The sequence below is a fragment of the Sylvia atricapilla genome, chromosome 28, assembly GCF_009819655.1.
Source record: "Sylvia atricapilla isolate bSylAtr1 chromosome 28, bSylAtr1.pri, whole genome shotgun sequence".
Classification (NCBI taxonomy): domain Eukaryota; kingdom Metazoa; phylum Chordata; class Aves; order Passeriformes; family Sylviidae; genus Sylvia; species Sylvia atricapilla.
In genome coordinates this window covers 900,557-928,506 of record NC_089167.1, presented here as the reverse complement: position 1 = coordinate 928,506, position 27,950 = coordinate 900,557, and the positions used below count along the sequence as shown (strand labels likewise).

At 65.7% G+C, this 27,950-nt stretch overlaps 1 protein-coding gene across 1 annotated transcript; it reads left to right on the top strand.

Moving 5' to 3' along the window:
• Nucleotides 1–135: 135 nt before the first annotated feature.
• Nucleotides 136–26,603, top strand: FER1L5 (fer-1 like family member 5). Its single transcript, XM_066337088.1, has 40 exons — nucleotides 136–220; nucleotides 346–401; nucleotides 480–571; nucleotides 651–759; nucleotides 850–981; nucleotides 1,067–1,441; nucleotides 1,709–1,759; nucleotides 2,067–2,097; nucleotides 2,471–2,586; nucleotides 2,690–2,801; nucleotides 3,481–3,560; nucleotides 3,648–3,716; nucleotides 3,821–3,864; nucleotides 4,461–4,531; nucleotides 4,626–4,702; nucleotides 5,245–5,358; nucleotides 5,440–5,584; nucleotides 6,254–6,378; nucleotides 7,174–7,265; nucleotides 9,061–9,259; nucleotides 9,691–9,867; nucleotides 10,248–10,361; nucleotides 11,355–11,457; nucleotides 11,755–11,912; nucleotides 13,226–13,461; nucleotides 14,441–14,657; nucleotides 15,060–15,218; nucleotides 15,299–15,436; nucleotides 15,942–17,131; nucleotides 17,562–17,823; nucleotides 18,469–18,828; nucleotides 18,920–19,011; nucleotides 19,452–19,622; nucleotides 20,239–20,387; nucleotides 20,917–21,056; nucleotides 22,860–22,948; nucleotides 23,803–23,898; nucleotides 24,952–25,093; nucleotides 25,171–25,270; nucleotides 26,121–26,603. Exons 1-40 carry the CDS (start codon nucleotides 136–138, stop codon nucleotides 26,582–26,584), a joined length of 6,732 nt encoding a protein of 2,243 aa, XP_066193185.1. The 3' UTR covers nucleotides 26,585–26,603.
• The last annotated feature ends 1,347 nt before the right edge of the window (nucleotides 26,604–27,950 follow it).

The following is a 27,950-nucleotide window of genomic DNA, read 5'->3' as shown; positions in this document are numbered from 1 at the left end:
TTCGGGGGTGGCCCATTGGGGACACCCCCTTGGTGACAAAGCTGCAGCCCTCAGCAGGGACAGCAGCCCGGGGGTGGCCCGTTGGTGGCAGCCCCCTGGTGACAGCTCCGTCCCCGGTGCCAGCGCTCTGTGGCCATGCTGCGGTGCCACGTGCTCGCCGTCCACATTCCCGGGGCCACCGGCGTCGGTCCCGGTGTCCTGCTGTCCGTGTGCTTCCGAGGTACCCTGGGCTTGGGGACACCGCGGGGGCTGTCCCTGTGGCACCGAGTGGCACCGGCCCGGCTTCCCCTGGCGCCCCAACGTCCCCAGCCCGAGGTGCCACCACCCCTCCTTGTCCCCACACAGGCGTCCCCAGGAGAACGCGGGTGGTGCCCGAGGAGCACAGCCAGACCTGGAATGAGGTGCGGTGGCCCCGGGGTGACCCGTGGTGACACAGGCACATCGGGTCACCCCCCCCTGACCCGTGTCACCCCCGTCAGGAGCTGGTGTGGCCGCTGGACACGTGTCCCCTGAGCGCCAGGGACACGCTGAGCCTGCGCCTGCGGCGCTGGGAGTGCTCACTGCCCCCGGGGTGAGTGACAGCTCCGGGGGGACACCGCGGGGACACCGCCGCGGCCACCCTCACTCACCGCGTCCCCCCGCTCCCGCAGGGACCTGGGTGCCACCACGGTGTCACTGAGCGAGTTGGTGGCCAACCCCAGCCTGCCGATGGCCGTCAGGGACATCCCGCTGCTGGACCACCGGGAACGGCCCACGGGGGTGAGCCCGCACCCCACAGCACCCCACGGCACCCCACAGCACCCCAGGGTGCCAGCGGGGCTCTGTCCCCGTGTCACTGTCCCTTTGCAGCGCACGGTCACCTGCCACTGCTACTACGACCCGCACGGCGCGGCCGGGGATGTCCTTGTCACCAGCGCGCAGGGACAGGTGGCACCGGAGCCACCGGGGGTGGCCCCCGCAGAGAGGAAAGAGCATTTCCAGGTATGGCACCCGCGGGCGCGGTGACACGCGGGGGTGACGTCCCCTCGGGCCACCACGATGTCGCGTCACCGCCACCACCCCGCAGGTGCGGGTGAGGGTCGTCAAGGGGCGGCAGCTGCGGGGCAGGAACATCCGGCCGCTGGTGAAGGTGCAGATCGGGAAGCGCAGCTTCCGCACCCGCAGCCGCAGCGGGAACAACCCCTACTTCAATGAGGTGACACCGCCGAGGGGACGCGGGGACGGCCGCTGTCCCCCGGCCCGCCCTCACTGCCCTTCTCTCCGGGTTTGCAGGTGTTTTGTCAGGATTTCCGCCAGACGCCAGAGCAGCTGGTGGCACAGCCCATCCTCATCCAGGTGGGAGCGTCGGTGGCACCGAGGGACAGGGGACACAGGGGTGGGCAGGGACACGGGGACAGGGACACAGGGACACCCCAACAGGGACGCAGAAAGAGGGACACAGGCACAGACCCAGTGGCAGGGCCAGGGACACAGGGACAGAGAGATACAGGGACACAGGGACATAGGGAAAGGGACAGGGACAGAGACACAGGGACAGACACAAGGACAGGGACACAGGGACAGAGAGACACAGGGACACGGGGACATAGGGAAAGGGACAGGGACATAGGGACACAAGGACAGGGACAAAGGGACAGGGACACGGACACAGGGACAAAGGGACAGGGACAAGGACACGGGAACAGCCGTGTCCCCTTTCCCATGACAGGTGCTCCGTTCACCAAACATCTGCACCAAAGGCGTCATCGGAGTCTTCGAGGTGAGGAGTGCAGGGAATGGGAATTGGGAATGGGATTGGGAATGGGATTTTGGGAATGGGGATTGGGAATGGGGATTGGGAATGGGGATTGGGAATGGGATTGGGAATGGGATTGGGAATGGGATTGGGAATGGGGATTGGGAATGGGGGATTGGGAATGGGGATTGGGAATGGGGGATTGGGAATGGGGATTGGGAATGGGGATTGGGAATGGGGGTTTGGGAATGGGGATTGGGAATGGGAAATTGTAAATGGGGTTTGGGAACGGGCTGTCAGAGCACTCTCACCCCCTTTGCCGTCCCCACAGCTCGACATCGGCACTGTCTACTCTGCCCCAGGTGAGGAGAGGGTTGGGGTGACACATTTTGGGGTGACACATTTTGGGGTGGCACATTTTGGGGTGGCACATTTTGAGGTGACACATTTGGAGGTGACACATTTTGGGGTGACACATTTTGAAGTGACACATTTTGGGGGGTGTTTCTGGCGGGCCCTGACCTGGGCTCAAACCAGTGACTTTGGGGTGAACCCTGTGACCTTTCAGGGCTGTTTCAGGGCTCTTTTTGGGGACCCCTGTGAGATTTTGGGGCGGGTTTAGGCGGGCCCGGGGGTGACCCTGGGGTGGCGATATTTCAGGCTCATTTTGGGGGGAACACGGTGCGTTTTGGGGGCTGCCAGCCGGGTGCCAGCGGTGTCCCCGCCGTGCCACAGGACGCAGCCTGAGCTGGAAGTGGCTGAGGCTGCAGCACCCGCGGCACCGCGACGGCCGCGCCCGGGGTTTGCTGCAGGTGAACCTGGCCGTGCGCCGCGCCGGGGAGCGCGCCCAGGTGAGCGCCCCGCCCCCCAAAAACCCGCCCCGGGGGGTCCCCAAGGTGTCACACTGCCCTCCGCCGGCCCCAAGGTGTCACACTGCCCTCCGCCGGCCCCAAGGAGCAGGGGATGCCGGCGGGGGACGAGGATGTGGAGGCCAACCTGCTGCGACCACCGCCCTGCGCCACCACCCTGCAGATCCGCGTGTTCCGCGCCGAGGACCTGCCGCGGGGTGGGGACACCGGGACCGGGGTGGGGACACCGGGATTTGGGGTGGGGACACAGGGATTTGGGGTGGGGACACCGAGATTTGGGGTGGGGACACCGGGACCGGGGTGGGGACACAGGGATTTGGGGCGGGGACACTGGGATTTGAGGATGCGGACGCCGGGAACTGGGGTGGGGACACCGAGATTTGGGGTGGGGACACAGGGATTTGGGGTGGGGACACCAAGACTGGGGTGGGGACATCGAGATTTGGGGTGGGGACACTGGAACTGGGATGGGGACACCGGGATTTGGGGTGGGGACATCGAGATTTGGGGTGGGGACACCGGGATTTGGGGTGGGGACACCGGGACTGGGGTGGGGACACTGAGACTGGGGTGGGGACATCGAGATTTGGGGTGGGGACACAGGGATTTGGGGTGGGGACATCAGGATTTGGGGCGAGGACACCGGGACCGGGGTGGGGACACCGGGATTTGGGATGGGGACACAGGGATTTGGGGTGAGGACACCGGGATTTAGGGTGCGGGTCGTTTTGGGGATCCCCCCTGCTCACCACACGGTGGGGACACGGGGAATTCGGGGTGAAGGGTGGGTTTGGGGACGCCCTGCCCCCTGCGGGGTGGGAACCGGGGGTGATTTGGGGTGAGGATGGATTCGGGGACCCCCCAAATCTCCGCCAGCGGAGCCAGCGCGGCCGAGCCTGGGCGGCCCCGGGGGCTCGGCGAAGGTGTCGGTGCGGGTCGGCTTTGCGGGCAGGACGGTGAGCACGGGCAGGGAATTTGGGGTACCCGGGGGCTCTGGGGGGTGCCGGCTCCTTTCGGGGGCTCACCGCTGTCCCCCACCGCAGCTCTGCACCCGCGGGGTGCCCCCCGAGGCCGGCCCCGAGTGGAACGAGGTTTTGTTCTTCCCGCTGCGGGTGAGGAGCGGAGCCAGCCCCGCACACGTCCCGTGTCCCCCGCCCCAAACTGCGGCACCCCAAAAAGGGGGAGCCCACCCGTTGGCACTGTTCTCTGCCCGCAGCTGCCGCGGATCTGTGACGAGATCCTGCTGGAAATCCTGCGGGGGTGAGAGGGGACACCCCGCGGGTTTGGGGGACATCCCTGTGGGTTTGGGGACAGCTCCGGGTTTGGGAACAGTCCTGAGTTTGGGGACAATCCCCTGTTTGGGAACAATCCCCGGGTTGGGAACAGTCCCGGGTTTGGGGACACCCCGGGGGTTTGGGGACATCCCCGTGGGTGTGGGAACAGCTCCGGATTTGGGGAACACTCCCTTGGATTTGGGGGACATCCCCCAGGTTGGGGCACAATCCTGCAGGTTTGGGCCACAGTCCTGTGGGTTTGGGAACAGCCCCGGGTTTGGGGGACACCTCTGCGGGTTTGGGGACATCCCTGCGGGTTTGGGAACAGCCTCGGGTTTGGGGGACACCTCTGTGGGTTTGGGGACATCCCTGTGGGTTTGGGAACAGCCCCGGGTTTGGGGGACACCTCTGTGGGTTTGGGGACATCCCTGGGTTTGGGAACAGCCCCGGGTTTGGGGGACACCTCTGCGGGTTTGGGGACATCTCTGTGGGTTTGGGGACAGCCCCGGGTTTGGGGGACACCTCTGCGGGTTTGGGGGACACTCCCTTGGGTCGGGGGACCCCTGACTGTCCCCCTGCCAGGTCGTGCCCCAGCAAAGTCCTGGCCAGAGCCACCCTGAGGCTGTCCCAGATCTCCCAGGATCCCGACGAAGGTGAGCAGGGTTTTGTCCCTTTTTGGGGTCCCCATTAGCCCAGAATCCCCTTCCCCAAACCCCAACTCTGAAGCCCCTTTTCTCTGCCCCCCAGAGGGGACCCCCGGGTTCTTGCCCTGCTTTGGGCCCAGCTTCCTGCCCTTTTACGGCCCCCGGCCGGACTCTGCCCGGGTACGGAGCGGGATTTGGGGGATTTGGGATCGGGGTGTCTGGGGAGAGGACGTCTGTGGGGAAAACGGGGGATTGTTGGGGCAAAGGAAGAGTTTCTGAGGGCGGCGGGATGTTCGGGGTGAGAACAGGGCTGTGGAGGAGAAAACAGGGTGTTGGGAAAGGGGAAATGAGGTTCTGGGATTTGGCAGTGAGGGTTTGGGGGAACAGGGCTCATGGGACATTTGGGGTGAAATGGCGTGGAGGCAACAGAGAATGGAGCATTTGAGGGAAAAGGGAATTCCTGGGGCCAGGCTTGAGGTGACAATGGGACATTTGGGGTGAAATGGGATGGGGGAAACGGAGAATGGAGCATTTGAGGGAAAAAGGGGAATTCCTGGGGCCGAGTTTGAGGTGACAATGGGACATTTGGGGTGAAATGGGATGGGGGAAACGGAGAATGGAGCATTTGAGGGAAAAAGGGGAATTCCTGGGGCCAGGCTTGAGGTGACAATGGGACATTTGGGGTGAAATGGGACCCCCCAGAGCCCGGCCTGCTTTCCCAGGATTCGGGGCCGGTCTATCGGGGCCGGGTGCTGCTGGAGCTCTGCACCCACCTGGGAACCCCACCCGGGCGCCAGCGCGATGCCATCGCCCCCGTGGACGCCGAGCGGGCCCAGGTGGGGACACGGGGGACAACGGTGCCACCTCCTCCCCGAGAGGACAGCCGGGCATTTTTTTGGGGTTTCTCCTCCCCGCAGAGCCGCCTGCCCCGCTGCCAGCTGGGGCTCTGTGGGGTTTTCTACTCGGCCACCATGGTGCCCCGTGGGGACGAGCCCCTGCGGCTGGAGCTGGGCGTCGGGGACACCGCGGCCACCACGGCGCAGGGACAGCCCGTGTGGGACGGTGAGCTGGGGACACCACGGCCTTGGGGACACTGCCACCACCCCTGGGAGGGGACGGGCAACGGGGAAATGTTGGGGAGTTGTTAATTAGGGTGATTGTTGGGGTGGTTGATCACCACGACCGCGAGGGGCCGGGAGGTGCCTTGGGGTTGGGATTGGGGTGGCAGCTGGATGGTGTCACCCTGTGGGGCAGGGGACATTTTAGGACCCTTGGGTGACCCCGGGGAGTGTCACCCTCAGCGCTGTCACCCTGTGGGTCAGGGGACATTTTGGGGACCCTTGGGTGATCCTGGGGAGTGTCACCCTCAGCGCTGTCACCCTGTGGGTCAGGGGACAGTTTGGGGACCCTTGGGTGACCCCGGGGAGTGTCACCCTCAGCGCTGTCACCCTGTGGGGCAGGGAACAGTTTAGGACCCTTGGGTGACCCCGGGGAGTGTCACCCTCACTGCTGTCACCCTGTGGGGCAGGGGACATTTTAGGACCCTTGGGTGACCCCGGGGAGTGTCACCCTCACTGCTGTCACCCTGTGGGGCAGGGGACATTTTAGGACCCTTGGGTGACCCCGTGACACCCCCTGGAAGCCACAGCTGCCCCTCACCAGCGCGGCCGAGTCTGCTCCGACCCCAATTCTCCCGTTTTTTTCTGATTTTCCCGAATTCCCCGAATTCAGGGAACCTCTACCACCACCTGCTGTGGTTTGGGGACAAACCGGTGGCCGCTGTCACCTGGCAGTGTGAGGACGCCGAGCACCGCTGGGACAGCCTGAACCGCCTGCGAGCGCTGGGACAGCGCCTGGTGAGACCCCGGAGGGGCTGACCCCAAACCTGGTGGGATTGACCCCAAATCCCGGTGGGACTGACCCCAAATCATTGGTGGGGATTGACCCCAAATCCCGGAGGGCCTGACCCCAAATCTGGGAGGGGACTGACCCCAAATCCCTGTGGGGACTGACCCCAAATCATTGGTGGGGATTGATCCCAAATCTGGGAGGGGATTGATCCCAAATCCCGGTGGGGATTGATCCCAAATCTGGGATGGACTGATCCCAAATCTGGCAGGGGACTGACCCCAAATCATTGGTGGGGACTGACCCCAAATCCCGGTGGGATTGACCCCAAATCATTGGTGGGGATTAATCCCAAATCTGGGTGGGGATTGATCCCAAATCCCAGTGGGGATGGATCCCAAATCCAGGTGGGGATGGATCCCAAAGCTGGGAGGGACTGACCCCAAATCCCGGTGGGGTCTGACCCCAAATCATTGGTGGGAATTGATCCCAAATCCTGGTGGGAATTGACCCCAAATCTGGGAGGGGCTGACCCCAAAACTGGTGGGACTGACCCCAAATCCCGGTGGGGATGGATCCCAAATCCCGGTGGGAATGGATCCCAAATCCAGATGGGGATGGATCCCAAAGCTGGGAGGGGACTGACCCCAAATCCCGGTGGGGATGGAACCCAAATCCCAGTGGAGATTGATCCCAAATCCTGGTGGGAACTGACCCCAAATCTGGGTGGGGATTGACCCCAAATCCAGCTGGGGTGGGATGGGATTGACCCCAAATCCATGTGGGAACGGTCTCATTCCCAGGAGAAGAACCTGGCCGCGCTGCGGGGACAGCACGGGGACACCGCGGGGGACATCGGGGCCAGGCTGCTGCGGGAGCTGGCCCAGGACTGCACGTGAGGGATCCCAAATCCCAAACCCGGCCTTTGGCTGATCCCAAATCCCCAAACCAGGGATGGGGAATCTGGGGCTGGCAGTCGGGCTTTGGGGACATCCTTTGGGACACTTTGGGGGACAATTTGGGGTGGAAATGGGATGTGGGGCGTTGGGGTGGAAATAGGGATTTTTGGGGGGAAGAATGGAGGGTTTGAGGGGCAAAGGAAGAAGTTTTGGGGTGAAGGTGGGGATTTTGGGGTGGCCCTCTGAGGTTTTGGGAGTGTTTTAGGCAGACCCTGGCCAAGGCTGAAACTGGTTCGTTTTGGGGGAATCCTGGGGGGTTTTGGGGGGATTTTGGGGTGACCCTGTGGGGGTTTGGGATGACCCTGCCAGTTTTGGGGGGTGTTTTGGGGTGCTGCAGAGATGCCCTGGGCTGGGGTGATTTGGGGGTGGTTTTGGTGTGTTTTGGGGTGATTTTGGGACACAGCAGGGACACTCTGGGCTGGGGTGACTTTGGGATTATTTTGGGGTGATTTTGGGGTGATTTTGGGGTGTTTTGGGGCACCACAGGGACGCCCTGGCCTGGGGTGTTTTGAAGTGATTTTGGGGTGATTTAGGGGTGATTTTTGGTTGATTTTGGGCCATTTTGGGGCACCACAGGGATGCTCTGGACTGGGGTGTTTTGAGGTGATTTGGGGATGATTTGGGGGTGGTTTTGGGGTAATTTGGGGGTGATTTGGGGGTGGTTTTGAGGTGATTTGGGGATGATTTGGGTGTGGTTTTGGGGTGATTTGGGGGTGATTTTGGGCCGTTTTGGGGCACCACAGGGATGCTGTGGGTTGGAGTGTTTTGAGGTGATTTTTGAGGTGATTTTGGGGTGGTTTTGGGCTGTTTTGGGCGCTGCAGGGACGCCCTGACCTGGGTGGGGTGATTTTGGGGTGATTTTGGGCCTGTTTGGGGACACTACAAGGACCCTCTGGGCTGAGGTTTTTTGAGGTGATTTTGGGGTGATTTGGGGCCATTTTGGGGACGTGCAGGGACGCTCTGGGCTGGGGTGTTTGTAGGTGATTTTGAGGTGATTTTGGGGTGATTTGAGGCCATTTTGGGGACGTGCAGGGACGCTCTAGGCTGGGGGGTTTTTAGGTGATTTTGGGGTGATTTGAGGCCATTTTGGGGACATGCAGAGACGCTCTGGGCTGGGCGGTTTGTAGGTGATTTTGGGGTGATTTTGGGGTGATTTGAGGCCATTTTGGGGACGTGCAGGGACGCTCTGGGCTGGGGGGTTTGTAGGTGATTTTGGGATGATTTTGGGGTGATTTTGGGCCATTTTGGGGACATGCAGAGACGCTCTGGGCCGGGGAGTTTGTAGGTGATTTTGGGGTGATTTTGGGGTGATTTTGGGCCGTTTTGGGGACATGCAGGGACGCTCTGGGCCGGGGTGTTTGTAGGTGATTTTGGGGTGATTTTGGGGTGATTTTGGGGTGATTTTGGGCCTGTTTGGGGACATGCAGGGACGCTCTGGGCTGGGGTGTTTGTAGGTGATTTTGGGGTGATTTTGGGGTGATTTGGGGCCATTTTGGGGACATGCAGGGATGCTCTGGGCCAGGGTGTTTGTAGGTGATTTTGGGGTGATTTTGGGGTGATTTTGGGCCTGTTTGGGGACATGCAGGGACGCTCTGGGCTGGGCGGTTTGTAGGTGATTTTGGGGTGATTTTGGGCCGTTTTGGGGACATGCAGGGACACTCTGGGCCGGGGTGTTTGTAGGTGATTTTGGGGTGATTTTGGGGTGATTTTGGGCCGTTTTGGGTGCCGCAGGGACACCCTGGCCTGGCTGGAGGTGCAGCCCACAGTCACAGCCCTGGACCAGCAGCTCCGCAGCTCCCGGCGGCTCCTCCTGCGGCGGCTCCGGCGCCTGGCCGAGGCTGAACCCCAAAAAACGCCGGGGACACGTCGGGACACGCTGGGGACAATGGCACAGGGCTGGCTGCGGCGTGTGGCGGCGCTGGCCGTCGAGGTGGGACCCAAAATGGGACAAATCAAGTCCACCCCCGACACACAAAATGTGACAAATCAAAAACCCCCCAAAATGGGACAAATCAAAATTCCCCCAAAATGGGATAAATCAAAATTCCCCCAAAATGGGACAAATCAAAAAAAAAAAAAAACCTGAAATGGGACAAATCAAAATTCCCCCAAATGGGATAAATCAAAGTCCCCCAAAATGGGATAAATCAAAGTCCCCCAAAATGGGATAATTCAAACTCCCTAAAATGGGACAATTTGAACTCCCTAAAACGGCAGGAATCAAAATCCCTCCAAAATGGCAAAAAATCACCCCACCCTCCCCCCCCACACACAAAATGGGATGAATCAAAATTCCCCCAAATGGGGCAAATCAAACCCCCCATAATGTCCCCTGTGTGTGTCCCCCGTGTGTCCCCGCAGCCCCAGGCCGGTGTCCCCGACGTGCAGCTGTGGCTGTTGAGGGGACAGCTCCGGGTGGCCTCGGCTCGTGTCACTGCCACCGATGTCCTGCACTCCCCCCGTGGCCCCGGCGCCTGCGGGCCCCTCTGCGGGAGGGTCCTCACCCTGTTCCTGGTGGGTGTCCCCTCGTGTCCCTCCGTGTCCCCCTGTGTCCCCTTGTGTCCCTCCATGTCCCCCTTGTGTGTCTCCATGTCCCCTTGCTGTCCCCACAGCCCCTCTGTGTCCCTTTGTGTGTCTCCATGTCCCCTTGCTGTCCCCACAGTCCTTGGTGTCCCTCCACACCCTCTTTGTGCCCCCCACAGCGTCTCTGTGTCCCTCCGTGTCCCCTCTGTCCCTGTTCCATGTCCTTCTCCAAATTGCCACCGCATCGCTCCTCCAAGACCCCTTGGTGCCTGCTCCCTGTCCCCTCCCTGTCCCCTCCCTGTCCCCTCCATGTCCCCTCCGTCCCGGCTCTGTGTCCCTGTCCCCTCGCTGTCCCCCGGCGTGTCCCCGCCCCTCGGTGACACTCTGTGTCGCAGGGTCGCGGGGACATCCAGGCGCAGGTGCGGGTCCGGCTGTGGCTGGGACGAGTGGCCGAGAGCGGGGACCTGGCCCGGCTGCTCGAGGGGACCCTGCGCTTCTACTGCGAGATGGTGGGGACAGCGAGGGGACAGCGGGGGGACAGCAGGGGGACAGTGAGGGGGACAGCAGGGGGACAGCAGCGGACAGGGAGAGGGGACAGCAGGGGGACAGCGGGGGGACAGCAGGGGGACAGCGGGGGGACAGCGAGGGGACAGCAGGGGGACAGCAGCGGACAGGGAGAGGGGACAAGGAGTGGGGAGCGAGAGCGGACAGCGAGGGGAGAGGGAGACAGGACAGGGAGAGGGGACAGTGAGAGGGGACAACGAGGGGAGGAGAGGGGACAGCGAGAGGGGACAGCACCTGGGAGGGGACAGCACCTGGAAGGGGACAGCACCGGGACAGGGAGGGGACGGAGAGGGGACAGCACCTGGGAGGGGACAGCACCTGGAAGGGGACAGCACCGGGACAGGGAGGGGACGGAGAGGGGACAGCACTGGAAGGGGACAGTGAGGGGGGACAGCTCTAGAAAGGGACAGCTCTAGAAGGGGACAGCACCGGGAGGGGACAGCAGCGGGAGGGGACAGCACCGACACCCCCCAGTGTCGCCTGACGCGCGGCCCCGTGTCCCCGCAGTCCGAGAAGCAGACGCGGCTGTGGGGCAGATGGGGGCCCCGGAAGGTTTGGGGGCGCCCCGCGTTCTCCGACAGCCGGGGCCGGGCCGGGGTCCCCCCGGGTGACATCCAGCCCCCGCGGGGGTGGCGCTGGGACGGCCCCTGGAGCGTGGAGCGGCCGCGGCGGTGAGCGGGAGGGGACAGCCACCCAGCGGCCGTGCCCCTGCGGGGAGCTCGGCGACGCCAGCCTCGGTGTCCCCTCGCTGTCCCCTCGGTGTCCCCAGGGCGCTGCCACGGCCGGAGCCCGCGGCGGGCGCGGTGCTGGAGGAGCTGTACGAGAAGCAGAGGCGGGAGCCCGGCGGCGGCTGGAGCCCCTCCGTGAGTGGGGGACAGCGCGGGGACAGCGCCGGTGACACCGGAGCGTCGGGGCTCAGCTCTCGCCTGGTTTCACAGGAGGAGGTGGCGGTGCCACCCAAGGAGGAGGTGGCGTGTCCCCAGGGCTGGCATGTCACCGGTGACTGGCACGTGGACATGGAGGGGGCCGTGGATGAGGACGGTGAGAGCAGGTTCCCGGTGGGGACAGGGATGGAGGACATGGGGTGACAGGGACGGGGGTGGTGGGTGACAGGAATAGGGGTGACGGGATGGGGATGGAAGTGACGAGGATGAAGGCGATCGGAATAGGGTTGGCAGCGGTGAGGGTGACGGGGATGGGGGTGACAAGGGACAGAGGGGATGGAGATGGTGACAGGGATGGGGTGCCAGGGACAGGGTGACAGGGACAGGGATGGAGGTGACGGGGACAGGGTGGCAGGGACAGGGCGGCAGGGAAGGAGCTGACCCCCGTGTGCAGGCTGGCAGTACGGGGTGGGCACAGAGGATGGCAGCCCCCCGGCAGCGTGGCACAGCGAGGGACAGAGCTGTCACACCCTGCGGCGCCGGCGCTGGCTCCGGGTCCGCCACAGGGACAGCGGGACACGGGAGCAGGACACGGACACCCTGAGCACCCTGGTGACACAGGGACAGCAATGGGGCAGTGGGGATAGGGTGACAGGGATGGAGGTGGCAGGGATGGAGGTGACAGGGATGGGGTGACAGGGATGGGGTGACAGGGATGGAGGTGACAGGGATAGGGTGACAAGGATGGGGTGACAGGGATGGGGTGACAGGGATGGGGGTGACAGGGATGGAGGTGACAGGGATGGAGTGACAGTGATGGGGGTGACAGGGATGGGGTGACAGGTATGGGGTGACAGGGATGGGGGTGACAGGGATGGAGGTGGCAGGGATGGGGTGACAGTGATGGGGTGGCAGGGATAGAGTGACAGAGATGGAGGTGACAAGGATGGGGAGGCAGGTATGGGGTAGCAGGGATGGAGGTGACAGGGATGGGGTGACAGCGATGGGGGTGACAGGGATGGAGGTGGCAGGGATGGAGATGACAGGGATGGAGGTGACGGGGATGGAGTGACAGTGATGGGGGTGACAGGGATGGGGTAGCAGGGATGGAGGTGACAGAGATAGGGTGACAAGGATGGAGTGACAGGGATGGAGTGGCAGTGATGGGGGTGACAGCGATGGGGTGACAGGGATGGAGGTGACAGGGATGGGGTGGCAGGGATGGGGTGACAGGGATGGAGGTGACAGGGATGGAGGTGGCAGGGATGGAGGTGGCAGGGATGGGGGTGACAGGGATGGGATGACAGGGATGGGGTGACAGGGATGGGGAGGCAGGTATGGGGTGGCAGGGATGGAGGTGACAGGGATGGAGGTGACAGGGATGGAGTAACAGTGATGGGGGTGGCAGGGATGGAGGTGGCAGGGATGGGGTGGCAGGGATGGGGTGACAGGGATGGAGGTGGCAGGGATGGGGTGACAGGGATAGGGTGACAGGGATGGGGTGGCAGGGATAGAGTGACAGAGATGGAGGTGACAAGGATGGGGAGGCAGGTATGGGGTAGCAGGGATGGAGGTGACAGGGATGGGGTGACAGCGATGGGGGTGACAGGGATGGAGGTGGCAGGGATGGAGATGACAGGGATGGGGTGACAGGGATGGAGTGACAGTGATGGGGGTGACAGGGATGGGGTAGCAGGGATGGAGATGACAGAGATAGGGTGACAAGGATGGAGTGACAGGGATGGAGTGGCAGTGATGGGGGTGACAGCGATGGGGTGACAGGGATGGAGGTGACAGGGATGGGGTGACAGAGATGGGGAGGCAGGATGGGGGTGACAGGGACGATGATGACAGGGTGATGGAGATAAGGGTGACAGGCCGGGGGGCGACAGGGCCACTGTCCCCTTACGACGCTGTCCCCGCAGCAGGACCCCGAGGAGCTGTGGGAGGACGAGGCCTGGCAGCCCGAGTGTTTCTGGGGCTGCTCCTTCCAGCCCAAGGTCCCGGTGGGGCCGCGGTGCCGTCGCCGGCGCTGGCAGCGCAGCCTGGTGCCCGCCCAGCCCACCGCCGTGGCCCCGCTCTTCCTGCTGCAGGGAGCCCCGGTAGGAGAGGGGAGGATGGGTGAGGATGGATTAGGATGGGTGAGGATGGATGAGGATGGGTGAGGATGGGTGAGGATGGATGAGGATGGGTGAGGATGGATGAGGATGGGTGAGGATGGGTGAGGATGGATGAGGATGGATGAGGATGGATGAGGATGGACGAGGATGGATGAGGATGGGTGAGGATGGATGAGGATGGATGAGGATGGATGAGGATGGATGAGGATGGGTGAGGATGGATGAGGATGGATGAGGATGGGTGAGGATGGGTGAGGATGGGTGAGGATGGATGAGGATGGACGAGGATGGACGAGGATGGGTGAGGATGGGTGAGGATGGGTGAGGATGGATGAGGATGGATTAGGATGGATAAGGATGGATGAGGATGGATTAGGATGGATGAGGATGGGTGAGGATGGATGAGGATGGGTGAGGATGGATGAGGATGGGGGATGAGGGATGGAAGGACGCAGGGTTGGGCCATGATGGCACAGTGGCACATGGCACAGGAGGCCGCAGGGCCAGGGGACAGCAGCGTCCCCCAGCCCACCCCTGTCCTCTCCCAGGACACCGAGGACTCGGCCCGGGACAATCCAGCTGTGGCCTCACAGCTGCCGGGGGGCTCGTCCCCGACACCCCTGCAGCAGCCGCAGCCCTTCATCGTCTGCACCTTCCAACGTGAGCCGGGGACCGGGAGGACCCGGGAGAGTCCGGGAAGGACCGGGAGGAGCCGGGAAGGACCGGGAGGAGCCGGGAGGGTCCGGGAAGGACCGGGAGGAGCCGGGGAAGGACCGGGAGGAGCCAGGAGAGTCCGGGAAGGACCGGGAGGAGCCGGGAGAGGCCAGGGATAGATTGGGAGGGACCAGGGAAGGGTCGGAAGGAACCCAGCCGCCCCTGACCCCCCGCCCATCCGCAGGACCCAGCCACTTCCAGCTGCGCTGTTACATCTTCCAGGCGCTGGATCTGACCCCCACCAGCGCCAGGACCTCCTTAGGTGGGACCCCCCGACTCCAGCCCCGGCCCCCGCCCCTGCGGCAGCCGCGGGGGCGCTGACGGGGTGTCGCTGTCGCCAGATGCCACCGCGCACGTGTCGTTCGTGTGGCGGAGCCAGCGCACACGGGCGGTGCGAGGGGCGCCGGACCCGCGCTGGGAGCAGACGCTGCTGTTCCCCCGGGTGCCGCTCTTCGGGGACCCCCGAGGGGTCCGGGATGAGCCCCCCGCCGTGGTGGTGGAGGTGTTCGACCAGAGGGGACAGGTTTGGGGACACCGAGGGATGGAGGGATGGATGGGGGGGGGATCAGGGATGGAGGGAAGGATGGGAGCAGAGGGAGGGATGGATGGACGGGACATGGATGGAGGGTTGGCAGGAGGGATGGAGGGACAGGGACAGGGGCTCAGGGATGGAAGGGTCAGGGACAGAAGGACATGGGAGGTCAGGGATGGAAGGATGGAGGGTCGGGGATGGAGGGACAGGGAGTGTCAGGGATGGAAGGATGGGGATCAGGGATGGAAGGACAGAGGGTCGGGGATGGAAGGACAGAGGGTCGGGGATGGAAGGATGGGGGTCAGGGATGGAGGACAGAGGGTCGGGGATGGAGGGACAAGGACACCCACACCCACGGGTGGGGCAGCCCCACGCTCAGGCTGTGCCTCGCAGGGCGCCGGTGTTTTCCTGGGGCGGTGCGTGTGCTTCCCGCGGGTGTGGCTGGACGTGGGACAGCGGCAGCTGCCGCGGCTGCAGCCTCACCCTCTGCAGGGCCCGCGGGGCCCGGCCGGGGAGCTGCTGGCCGCCTTCGAGCTCCTGCAAGAGCCCGAGGTGAGGGGCTGGCACGGGGCGCCACAGGGCACCCAGGGCTGGGGTTGGTGCCACTGTCGCCGTGTCCCCTCCCGCGGCAGGACGGGTCCCCGGCTCCGCTCAGGCCCCCGCCCCTGAGGAAGGACGAGTTCGGCATCCCCCCGGAGCTGCGGCCGCGCCTGCACAGGGTGACACTGGAGGTGGGAGCCACCGCCGGGGTGGGGACAGCGCGGGACAGGGTGGGGACAGTGTGGGACAGGGTGGGGACAGCGCGGGACAGGGTGGGGACAGCGCAGGCAACGTGGTGGGGACAAGGGGGGAACGGGGAGTGGGATGGAGACCGGGCTGGCTGGGGACAGGGAGGGGACAGGGTTGGGTCAGGGATAAAAGTGGGGTGGGGACAGGGATGGGGACAAGAATGGGACAGGGATGGGGACAGGGATGGGGACAAGAATGGGACAGGGTTAAAGGCGGGATGGGGACAGGGATAAAGGTGGGATGGGGACAGGAATGGGACAGGGTTAAAGGCGGGATGGGGACAGGGATGGGGACAAGAATGAGACAGGGATGGAGACAAGAATGGGACGGGGATAAAGGTTGGGCTGGGGACAAAGTCAGAGATGGACACTGGGATGGAGTGGGGCAGGCTGTGGGCAGAGCTGATGTGGCGGGGATTCCCTGGGGACAGGGATGGGGACAGGGCCCCGGGAGCCCTGCGGGGTGACAGGAGCTCCCTGCGGCCAGGTGCTGGCCTGGGGGCTGCGGGGGCTGCGCGGGGCCGTGCGGGAGCCGCGGCTGGAGCTGCACTGGGGCGGCCAGAGCCTGTGGACCCCCGCCATCGAGGACATGGCCACCAACCCCAACTTCCCCAGCAACGCCTTCGCGCTCACCCTGGTGAGCTGGAGGGAGCCTCACGTGTGGGTGACGCCGCGGGTGACACCGCGGGTGACCCGGCCGTGTCCCCGGCAGGCGCTGCCCGAGGAGGAGCAGTTCGTGCCGCCCATCCGCCTGCGCCTCTGGGAGCGGGCGGACACGGAGCGGCGGCGGCTGCTGGGCTGGGCCAGCGTCAGGGCCCTGGGCCGGTACCGCTGTCCCCCGCCCCGCCGGGGCCGGCTGCTGGCCTCCGGCAGCGCCGGGAGTGGCTCTCACACCGTGGTGGCAATGCCAGGTACTGCCTGTCCCGCCCCTGACCCGCCCCTGGTGTCCCCTGACCTGCCCCAGGTGTCCCCTGACCTGCCCCTGGTGTCCTCTGCCCTACCCCAGGTGTCCCCTGACCCGCCCCTGGTGTCCCCTGACCTGCCCCTGGTGTCCTCTGCCCTGCCTCTGGTGTCCCCTGACCTGCCCCTGGTGTCCCCTGCCCCATCTCAGGTGTCCCCTGACCCACCTCTGGTGTCCTCTGCCCTACCCCAGGTGTCCCCTGACCTGCCCCTGGTGTCCTCTGCCCTACCCCAGGTGTCCCCTACCCTGCCTAAGGTGTCCCCTGACCCGCCCCTGGTGTCCCCTGACCTGCCCAAGGTGTCCCCTGACCTGCCCCTGGTGTCCCCTGCCCTACCCCAGGTGTCCCCTGACCCGCCCCTGGTGTCCTCTGCCCTGCCCCAGGTGTCCCCTACCCTGCCCAAGGTGTCCCCTGACCCGCCCCTGGTGTCCTCTGCCCTGCCCCAGGTGTCCCCTACCCTGCCCAAGGTGTCCCCTGACCTGCCCAAGGTGTCCCCTGACCCGCCCCTGGTGTCCCCTGACCCGCCCCTGGTGTCCCCTGACCTGTCCCTGGTGTCCCCTGACCTGCCCAAGGTGTCCTCTGACCTGCCCCTGGTGTCCTCTGACCTGCCCCAGGTGTCCCCTACCCTGCCCAAGGTGTCCCCTGACCCGCCCCTGGTGTCCCCTGACCCGCCCCTGGTGTCCCCTGACCTGCCCCAGGTGTCCCCTGACCCCTCCCGGTGTCCCCTGACCCACCTCTGGTGTCCCCTGCCCTGCCCCAGGTGTCCCCATCCCAGCTGTCCCCTCCCTCAGCCCTGCCTGTCCCTCTCTCCCACAGAGGAGCTCCTGTCCCTGCCCGTCTCCTCCAGCCTCTGGAATCGCTGCTGTTCCCGTTTCCTGGCCACAGCCCTGGGCAGGGTGGCTCAGGTGAGTCCCCCCTGCACAGTCCCGGCCAGGGTGGCTCAGGTGAGTCCCCCCTGCACAGCCCTGGGCAGGGTGGCTCAAGTGAGTCCCCCCTGCACAGCCCCGGCCAGGATGGCTCAGGTGAGTCCCCCCTGCACAGCCCCGGCCAGGGTGGCTCAGGTGAGTCCCCCCTGCTCACCTGCCACCAGCCCTGGCACCGCCTGGCCCCGTGCCTCAGTTTCCCCAAGAGCCCTTTGCTCCTTCCAGGACCTGCTCAACTACCTCAGGAACAACGGGGCTGAGGACAAGGTGGGCACAGGAACGGGGCCACCAGGGCCACCAGGGCCACCAGGGCCACCAGGGCCACCTGTCCCCTCCTGCTTCTGCTCCCCACCAGGATGAGGAAGAGGAGGAGGAGGAGGAGGAGGATGAGGAGGAACAGGAGAGGGACTGGTGGAGCAAATTCTACATGTCCATGGAGGACAAGGAGCCCCGGTCTCGGCGGGGAACCAACAGGGACAGAATGAAGGTGAGGCAGAGCCTGGGGGCTGCAGGGGTGGGGACAGGGACAGCTGGGGACAGGATGGGGACAGGGACAGGGATGAAATGGTGACAGGGACAGGATGGGGATGGAAACGGGCTGGGGACAGGGAGGATGAAGGTGGGGGTGAGGAGAAGGACAGGACTGAAGATGAGGACAAAGGATGGGGATGAAGCTGTGATGGGACAAGGACAGGGATGAGGAGGGAATGGGGACAGGGATGGGGATGAACAGGGATTGGGATGATGATGAAGCTGAGAGGGAATGAAGCAGAGGAGGGGACAAGGACGGGGATGAAGCTGAAATGGAGACAGGGATGAGGAGGGAGTGGGGACAGGGATGGGGATGAAGCTGGGGAAGGGGACAGGGATGAGGATGAGGAAGGAGTGGGGACAGGGATGAGGATGAAGCTGGGGCAGGGACAAGGATGAGGATGAGGAAGGAGTGGGGACAGGGATGAGGATGAAGCTGGGGCAGGGACAAGGATGAGGATGAGGAAGGAGTGGCGACAGGGATGATGATGATGAAGCTGGGGCAGGGACAAGGATGACGAAGGGGCTGGGGAGAAGCCCCAGGCCAGCCCTGGGGACAGCAGCAGGGGGGACACGGGGCTGACCCGGCCCGGCCCCGCAGATCTACGGCTGCGAGCTGGAGGCGGTGCCCGAGTTCGAGGGGCTGCAGGATTTCTGCCAAACCTTCCCCCTGTACAAACCCGGCCGCTCCCTGCCCGGCCACCGCCCCGAGCCCGTGGGCAGCTTCAAGGTGGGTGACAGCCCTGTCCCCGCGGGACCCCGGCAGCGGGGCGGGACCCCCGGGGGACACCGAGGGGTCTCTCAGGGGCTGTTCTGTATCTACCCCGAGCCCGAGGAGCCGGGGGTGGCCCCTGCACCCCGCTGCTTCCAGCAGCTGCCGCCCAGCCGGCCGCAGGAGTGCCTGGTGAGGGTCTACGTGGTGCGAGCCTTGGAGCTGTCCCCCCGCGATGTCACCGGGCTGGTGAGGACACCGCGGGACTCCTCCCTGCCCCCGGGGGTCGGGCGGGGGCTCCCGGCCGCGGTGTCACCCCGGTGTCCCCTCCCTGCCCCAGAGCGATCCCTACGTGCGGGTGTCACTGGGCAAGAGGACACTGGGACAGCGGGACCAGTACGTGCCCAACAGCCTGGAGCCCGTTTTCGGCAGGTAGGGCCCGGTGTCACCTCCGGGGTGGGTGGCCCCTGGCAGTGTCACAGCGGGTGAGTGGCGTGTGGCAATGTCACCCCTGGGGCAGGTGGCCCATGGCAGTGTCACCCCCGGGGTGGGCCTGGCCTGGGGGTCCCTGCTGCTGACAGGGGGTGCTGGGGGAGTCACTCCAGATGGCAGCGTGGCCCTGGGCCAGCCTGGCCTGGTGTCACCAGGTCCCCTGTGCTGGTGTGCCACCAGATCCCTGTGCCACCACCAGACGTCCTGGTGTGTTCCATGCACCAGATATCCCATTCCTGTGCCACCACCTGTGCCATTCCCTGTGCCACCACCTGTGCCATTCCCTCTCCTGGCATGTCCCTGTGTCCCCAGCTCTCCCTGTCCCCTGAGTCCCCTGTCCCCAGTGCCAGTCCTGGAGCCGGTGACACTCCTGCCACCAGGATGTTCGAGCTGACGGCCACCATCCCGCTGGAGAAGGACCTGCGGGTGACAATCATGGACCACGACAAGGTGCCACCTGACCAGGAGATCGGCAGCACCACCATCGACCTGGAGGACCGGCTGATGTCCCACTGCCGCGCCCACTGCGGGCTGCCCGCCCGCTACCGCCCGTGAGTGTCCCTGGCCAGGGACACCGCGGGGGACACGGGGACACTGGGAGGGGACACAGGGGCACCGGGGACACAGGGGACATGGGGGTCACAGGGACACAGGGACACAGGGACACGGGGGACACTGGGAGGGGACACAGGGACACCGAGACACGGGGGACACAGGGAGGGGACACAGGGACACGGGGACACGGGGCCACAGGGAGGGGACACAGGGGACATGGGGGTCACGGGGACACAGGGGACACAGGGGCACCGGGGACACAGGGACACAGGGACACAGGGAGGGGACACAGGGGCACCGGGGACACAGGGACACGAGGGCACAGGGAGGGGACACGGGGAGGGGACATGGGGAGGGAACATAGGGGACACAGGGGGCACAGGGGACACAGGGACACAAGGGCACAGGGAGGGGACACGGGGAGGGGACACGGGGAGGGGACACGGGGAGAGGACATGGGGGACACAGGGGCACAGGGGACATGGGGGTCACAGGGACACAGGGAGGGGACTCGGGGACACGAGGGCACAGGGACACGGGGTGCACGGGGGACACAAGGACACAGGGCCTTGGGGACACGGCCAGCACAGGTGACCGTGTCGCTGTCCCCAGCGCGGGCCCCTCGGGCTGGCGGGACCAGCTGTGCCCCAGCCGGGCCCTGGAGCTGCTCAGCGCCCGCCGGGGGCTGCCCACGCCGCTCTTCAACCCGCAGGGCACCGCCCTGACCCTGGGCGGGCACAGCTTCGAGCTGCGGCACTTCGGTCAGCGGGAGCCGCCGGGGGCTGGGGGGGTTCGGGGGGGCTCGGGGGGTCTGGGGTGGGTCTGGAGGAGGTTTGGGGGGTCTGCAGTGGGTCTGGTGGAGGTTTGAGGGATCTGGGGTGGGGCTGGTGGGGGTTTGGGGGGGTCTGGTGGGGGTTTTGGGGCATTTGGGGAGGGTCTGGGGCGGGTTTGAGGGGTCTGGGGAGGGGCTGGTGGAGGTTTGGGGGGTCTGCAGTGGGTCTGGCAGAGGTTGGGGGGTCTGGTGGGGGTTTGGGGGGTCTGGGGAGGGTCAGGTGGGGGTTTGGGCGGGGGTCCGGGGTTGCTGTGAGGGAGACTGGGGGGGATGGAGGGTTGGGGGGCCTGGTTGGGGGTCTGGGGGTGTCAGAGGCGAGTCTGGGGGGGATTTTGGGGGGATCTGGGTGTTCTGGGGGGGGGTCTAGAGGGAGTTCTGGGTTGGTCTGGGGGAAATTGGGGCTGTCGGGGGGAGGTTCGGGGGCTCTGTGCCGGGTGGGTGACACGCCGGTGTCACAGAGCGGGGCCACCCTCCATGGCGGCACCCCGGGGTGGCCCGGGAGCGCCTGGCCCTGCACGTGCTGAACCTGTGCCAGCTGGTCCCCGAGCACCTGGAGACCAGGAGCCTCCAGAGCAGCGCCCGGCCCGGGCTGGAGCAGGTGGGGACACCGCGGGGACAGTGACACTGAGAGGGAGTGATGGGGACACCGCGGGGACAGTGACACTGAGAGGGAGTGATGGGGACACCGCGGGGACAGCGACACTGAGAGGGGAGTGATGGGGACACCGCGGGGACAGTGACACTGAGAGGGAGTGATGGGGACACCGCGGGGACAGTGACACTGAGAGGCAGTGATGGGGACACCGCGGGGACAGTGACACCATGGGGAGGGCGATGGGGACACCGCGGGGACAGTGACACTGAGAGGGGAGTGATGGGGACACTGCAGGGACAGTGACACTGAGGGGGGTGTGATGGGGACACTGCGGGGACAGCGACACTGAGAGGGGAGTGATGGGGACACCGCGGGGACAGTGACACCATGGGGGAATGATGGGGACACCACGGGGACAGGGACACTGAGAGGGAGTGATGGGGACACCGTGGGGACAGTGACACCATGGGGGAATGATGGGGACACCACGGGGACAGTGACACTGAGAGGGGAGTGATGGGGACACTGCGGGGACAGTGACACTGAGGGGGGGAGTGATGGGGACACTGCGGGGACAGTGACACTGAGAGGGAGTGATGGGGACACCACGGGGACAGTGACACCATGGGGGAGTGATGGGGACACCGCGGGGACAGTGACACTTAGAGGGGAATGATGGGGACACTGCAGGGACAGTGACACTGAGAGGGGAGTGATGGGGACACCACGGGGACAGTGACACTGAAAGGGAGTGATGGGGACACCGCAGGGACAGTGACACCATGGGGAGGGTGATGGGGACACCGTGGGGACAGGGACACTGAGAGGGGAATGATGGGGACACTGCAGGGACAGTGACACTGAGAGGGGAGTGATGGGGACACCGTGGGGACAGTGACACCATGGGGAGGGCAATGGGGACACCGCGGGGACAGGGACACTGAGAGGGGAATGATGGGGACACTGCAGGGACAGTGACACTGAGAGGGGAGTGATGGGGACACCGTGGGGACAGTGACACCATGGGGAGGGCAATGGGGACACCGCGGGGACAGCGACACTGAGAGGGGAGTGATGGGGACACCGCAGGGACAGTGACACTGAGAGGGGAGTGATGGGGACACCGTGGGGACAGTGACACTGAGAGGGGAGTGATGGGGACACCGCGGGGACAGCGACACTGAGAGGGAGTGATGGGGACACCGCAGGGACAGCGACACCATGGGGGAATGATGGGGACACCGCAGGGACAGTGACACTGAGGGGGGAGTGATGGGGACACCGCGGGGACAGCGACACTGAGGGGGGAATGATGGGGACACCGCGGGGACAGTGACACCATGGGGGAATGATGGGGACACCGCGGGGACAGCGACACTGAGGGGGGAGTGATGGGGACACCGCGGGGACAGTGACACTGAGAGGGGAGTGATGGGGACACCGCGGGGACAGTGACACTGAAAGGGAGTGATGGGGACACCGTGGGGACAGTGACACCATGGGGAGGGCGATGGGGACACCGCGGGGACAGTGACACTGAGAGGGAGTGATGGGGACACCGCGGGGACAGTGACACTGAGGGGGGAGTGATGGGGACCTTGGGGTGACAGGGATGTGGCCAAGGAGGGACCCCGGGGTGACAGGGACCATGGGATGGTGTAGCATGTGCCAGGGCGACTTTGGGGACCCTGGGGTGACAGGGACACCAGGGGGGGTGACAAGGACAGGTACTGGGGGGACCAAGGGACATTGAGGGGACACGAGGGGACACGAGGGCCCAGTGCCAGCCCCTCTGCGTGTCCCCAGGGCAAGGTGCAGATGTGGGTGGACATTTTCCCCACCAGCCTCGGCCCCCCCGGGCCCCCCGTCAACATCGACCCCCGCAAGGCCGAGGGGTGAGCAGTGACCCCGGGGACAGGGCCACCACCGAGGGGACAGGGACACCCCCAGGGACAGGGGGACGACAGGGGGACAGGGCCACCACCGAGGGGACAGGGACACCCCCAGGGACAGGGGGACAGGGCCACCACTGAGGGGACAGGGCCACCACCGAGGGGACAGGGCCACCACTGAGGGGACAGGGGCACCCCCAGGGACAGGGGCACCCCCAGGGGGACAGGGACAGCTCCGGGGTGACAGGGACACTGCCGGGGATGGGAGGTCAGGGACAGCACCAAGGGGACAGGGCCACCACTGAGGAAACAGGGACAGCACCAAGGGGACAGGGACAGCACCGAGGGGACAGGGACACCCCCAGGGACAGGGGGACAGGGCCACCACTGAGGGGACAGGGCCACCACCGAGGGGACAGGGACACCCCCAGGGACAGGGGGACAGGGCCACCACTGAGGGGACAGGGCCACCACCGAGGGGACAGGGACACCCCCAGGGACAGGGCCATCCCCAGGGGGACAGGGCCACCACCGAGGGGACAGGGCCACCACCGAGGGGACAGGGCCACCACTGAGGGGACAGGGGCACCACCGAGGGGACAGGGGCACCACTGAGGGGACAGGGCCATCCCCAGGGGGACAGGGACAGCTCTGGGGTGACAGGAACACCGCCGGGGATGGGAGGTCAGGGACAGCACCAAGGGGACAGGGACACCCCCGGGGGAGACAGCACCATCCCCGATGGGGACAGAGCCATCCTGGCAGGGACAGGGCCATCTCTGCTGGGGACAGGGCCACCCCCAGCCGTCACAGAGCCATCCCTGGCGGGAGGTGACACGTCCCTGTCCCCTGCCGAGGTACGAGCTGCGCTGTGTGGTGTGGAGGGTGCAGGACACGGACCTGGGGGACACCAACCTGCTGGGCCAGCGCATGAGTGACATCTACGTGTCCGGGTGAGCCACCCCCGTGTGTCCCCATCCTGTCCCCAACACTGCAGCGTCCCTGTCACCCCCCAGCATCCGTCCTGGTCACCCAGAGACTCTGTCACCCACCACCAGGGTCTTTGTCACCCCAGGGTCCCTGTCCCCAGGTTGTCTGTCACCCCGGGGTGTCCCCATCCATGTGGGCACAGGGGTGCCATCAGTGTCCCCTCTGGGCACGTGTGGATGGCTGGGGTGGCACAGCAGTGACAGCAGTGACAGTGGTGTCCCCTCCGAGGTGGCACAGCAGTGACAGCAGGGTCCCCGCAGGTGTCTGGTGACAGCAGTGTCCCCACAGGTGTCTGGCATGCTTAGGGGTGACAGCAGGGACAGCGGTGTCCTCTGCAGGGTGGCACGGAGGTGACATCAATGTCCCCACACGTGTCTGGGGCAGCACTGCAGTGACAGCAGTGTCCCCTGCGCTGTGGCACAGCAGTGACAGCAGTGTCCCCACACGTGTCTGGGGTGGCACAGCAGTGTCCCCTGCGCTGTGGCACAGCGGTGACAGCGGTGTCCCCTGCGCTGTGGCACTGCAGTGACAGCGGTGTCCCCTGCACTGTGGCACAGCGGTGACAGCGGTGTCCCCTGCGCTGTGGCACAGCGGTGACAGCAGTGTCCCCACATGTGTCTGGGGTGGCACAGCAGTGTCCCCTGCGCTGTGGCACAGCGGTGACAGCGGTGTCCCCTGTGGTGTGGCACAGCGGTGACAGCGGTGTCCCCTGCGCTGTGACACTGCAGTGACAGCAGTGTCCCCTGCGCTGTGGCACAGAGGTGACAGCGGTGTCCCCTGCGCTGTGACACTGCAGTGACAGCAGTGTCCCCTGCACTGTGGCACAGCGGTGACAGCGGTGTCCCCTGCGCTGTGGCACAGCGGTGACAGCGGTGTCCCCGCAGCTGGCTGGGGTGGCACAGTGGTGTCCCCTGCGCTGTGGCACAGCGGTGACAGCGGTGTCCCCGCAGGTGGCTGGGGTGGCACAGCAGTGTCCCCTGCGGTGTGGCACAGCGGTGACAGCGGTGTCCCCGCAGGTGGCTGGACGGGCTCCCGGAGCAGCGGCAGCAGACAGACATCCACTATCGCTCCCTGGACGGGAACGGCGCCTTCAACTGGCGCTTCGTGTTCCCCTTCGAGTTCCTGGCGGCCGAGAAGCTCTGCGCCATCCGCCGCAAGGTCAGGGGACAGCCGGGGCGGGGACGGGGCGGGGACACGCCCAGGGGACACCGCGACCCTCCCCGGTCCCTCGGCAGGAGCACGTGTGGAGTTTGGACGAGACGCTGCTGAAGGTGCCGCCCAAACTCATCCTCCAGGTGTGGGACAATGACAAGTTCAAGGCGGACGATCTGCTGGGTGAGAGAGAGCCCGAGTCCCCTGGTGCAGGGGACAAGGGACAGCCACTGGGGACAGTGCAGGGGACAGGGGAGCAGCCAATGGGGACAGGGGACAGCCACTGGGGACAGAGCAGGGGACAAGGGACAGTGCAGGGGACAGCCACTGGAGACTGGGGACAGCCACTGGGGACAAAGCAGGGGACAAGGGACAACCACTGGGGACAAGGGACAGTGCAGGGGGGACCCACTGGGGACAGGGGACAGCCACTGAGGACAGGGGAGCAGCCACAAGTGGCGGGAAGCACCCACTGGCGATAAGGAACAGCCATCGGTGACAAAGGAGCACTCACTGGTGACAAGAAGCTCCCAGAGGTGATAAGAAGCTCTCGCAGGTGACAAGAAGCTCCCTGGGGTGACGGGGAGCACACAGTGGTGACCAGAAGCTCCCAGTGGTGACAAGAAGCTCCAAGTGGTGACAAGAAGCTCCCAGGGGTGATAAGAAGCTCCTAGGGGTGACAGAAGCTCCCAGGGGTGACAGGGTGCACGCAGAGGTGACCAGAAGCTCCCAGGGGTGACAGAAGCTCCCAGGGGTGACAGGGAGCACGCAGAGGTGACCAGAAGCTCCCAGGGGTGACAGAAGCTCCCAGGGGTGACAGGGAGCATGCAGAGGTGACCAGAAGCTCCCAGTGGTGACCAGAAGCTCTCAGGGGTGATAAGAAGCTCCCAGGGGTGACAGGGAGCACCCAGTGGTGACCAGAAGCTCCCACGGGTGACAGGGAGCACGCAGAGGTGACCAGAAGCTCCCAGGGGTGACAGAAGCTCCCAGGGGTGACAGGGAGCACGCAGAGGTGACAGAGCTCTCCGGACAGGGGTCGTGGAGCTGGAGCTGACCCGGCTGCGCCGGCCGGCCCGCAGCGCCCGCCTGTGCTGGGCCACGCCGCGGGACCTGCCCTGGTTCTCCCGGCTCTGGTTCTCCCGGTTCTGGTTCTCCCGGCGCTGGTTCTCCCGGCGCTGGTTCTCCCGGTGCCGGGCCCCGGCGCTGACACGCTCCCCCCTGAACCTGTTCCGCAGGAGGAGGGCGCGGGGCTGGTGGCCCTGCACCCTGCAGGAGGACAGCGGCCAGCGGCTCTCAGTAGGCTGGGGACATGGGGGTGACACGGGGGCTGGGGGACAGCAGGGGACAGGCGCTGCACCCAAACCTGCCCCGTGGGTTCCGCAGGGGAAGCTGGAGCTCAGCCTGGAGCTGCTGACGGCGCAGGAGGCCGAGGAGCGGCCGGTGGGGAAGGGTCGGGACGAGCCCAACAAACACCCGACGCTGCCCGAGCCCAAGTGAGCCCCGGCAGGGGGACGAGGAGGGGGCACCGGGGAGGGGACACGGCGGTGGCTGAGCCCGGTGTCCCCGCAGGCGGCCCAAGTCCTCGTTCCTGTGGCTGCAGTCCCCGCTGAGCCTCCTGCGCTACGGCATCCGCTGGCACGTGTTCCTTTGGATCGGCCTGGCGCTGGCGGCCGTGCTGCTGCTGCTCCTGGGGCTCCGCTCCTTCTTCCCGGTCAGTGCGGCCCCACCAGCGCCCCGATCCTGTCCCTGGAGCTGGGAGCTGGCTGGGTTCCCGTCCCCGAGCGCCCTGTGTCCCTCTGCAGGGCTCCCTCACGGTGAAGGTGGCTGACCCCCGCCAGCTCCTGCGTCCCCCCGGCGAGGAGCAGCCGGGCACGGAGCGTCCCCTGGGCGAGAGGAGGATGAAACCCTGAGGAGCCCCGCCAGTTCCTGCTCTCCTGCCTCTGGAGCCGCTTCCCCAGCCGCTCTCCCTCTCCTCAGTGGGTTCTCCAGCCGGGAGGTTCTCATTGCCCGGCTCCGGAGCCGCGATCCCGGCGGGAATGCCGAGGGAGCTGCCCATCGATGTTCCCTCATTAACGAAGTCACGTCCAACAAAGCGTCGTCCTCGTCTCTGTGGGCCGGGGAGGGGCACGGACACCACTCGTGGAGCAGATCCCCGATCCCAAATCCAGCCCTAAGCCGCACCCCACACCCCACACTGACCCCGGCACCACCTTTGAGACGCCTTGGCCCCAATCCACCCGAACTCACCCCAAATCCTGGTTGGACATCGGCCCCTTTCCCACCCCGCCCTCACACCTGACACCGCCCCTGGCCCTGAGCCCTGCCCCTCATGGGACCCTCTAAGAAATGAGCCCGGGCACCCCAAAAGTGGGGCTGGGGTCCCCCACAATGGGGCGGGGACCCCCGCACGTGAGACACGCCCACTCCCCGCCTTAGGCCACCCTCAGTGACCAATCAGCGCTGCCGCCAGCTGACCGCGGGAACCCACACTGACCAATCACATGGGTGTTTCTTCCGAGCTCCGCCCCCTCATTGTGACACCATAAAGGCAGAGATGATGCGCTCGGGTACCTCCTAAGCTCCCATTGGCTGGCGGTGAGAGGGCGGGGCTTTGGGGGGGTATAAAAGGGGCGCGGCCGCCCTCAGCGCTCACTGCGGGATCCTGCGGGGGCGGCGGCGGCCGGAGCTCCGGGGATGGGCGGCACCGCGATGGCAGCGGCCCGGCGGCGAGCGGGAGGAGGGAGCGCCCCTGTGCGCCCGATCCCATCCCGAGATGTGAGACGGGAGGGGTGGACAGCCGCCGGCGGAGCATCCCCCGGGGCGACGACGACGGACACCGAGAGAGGCATCCCCGGGGCGAGGA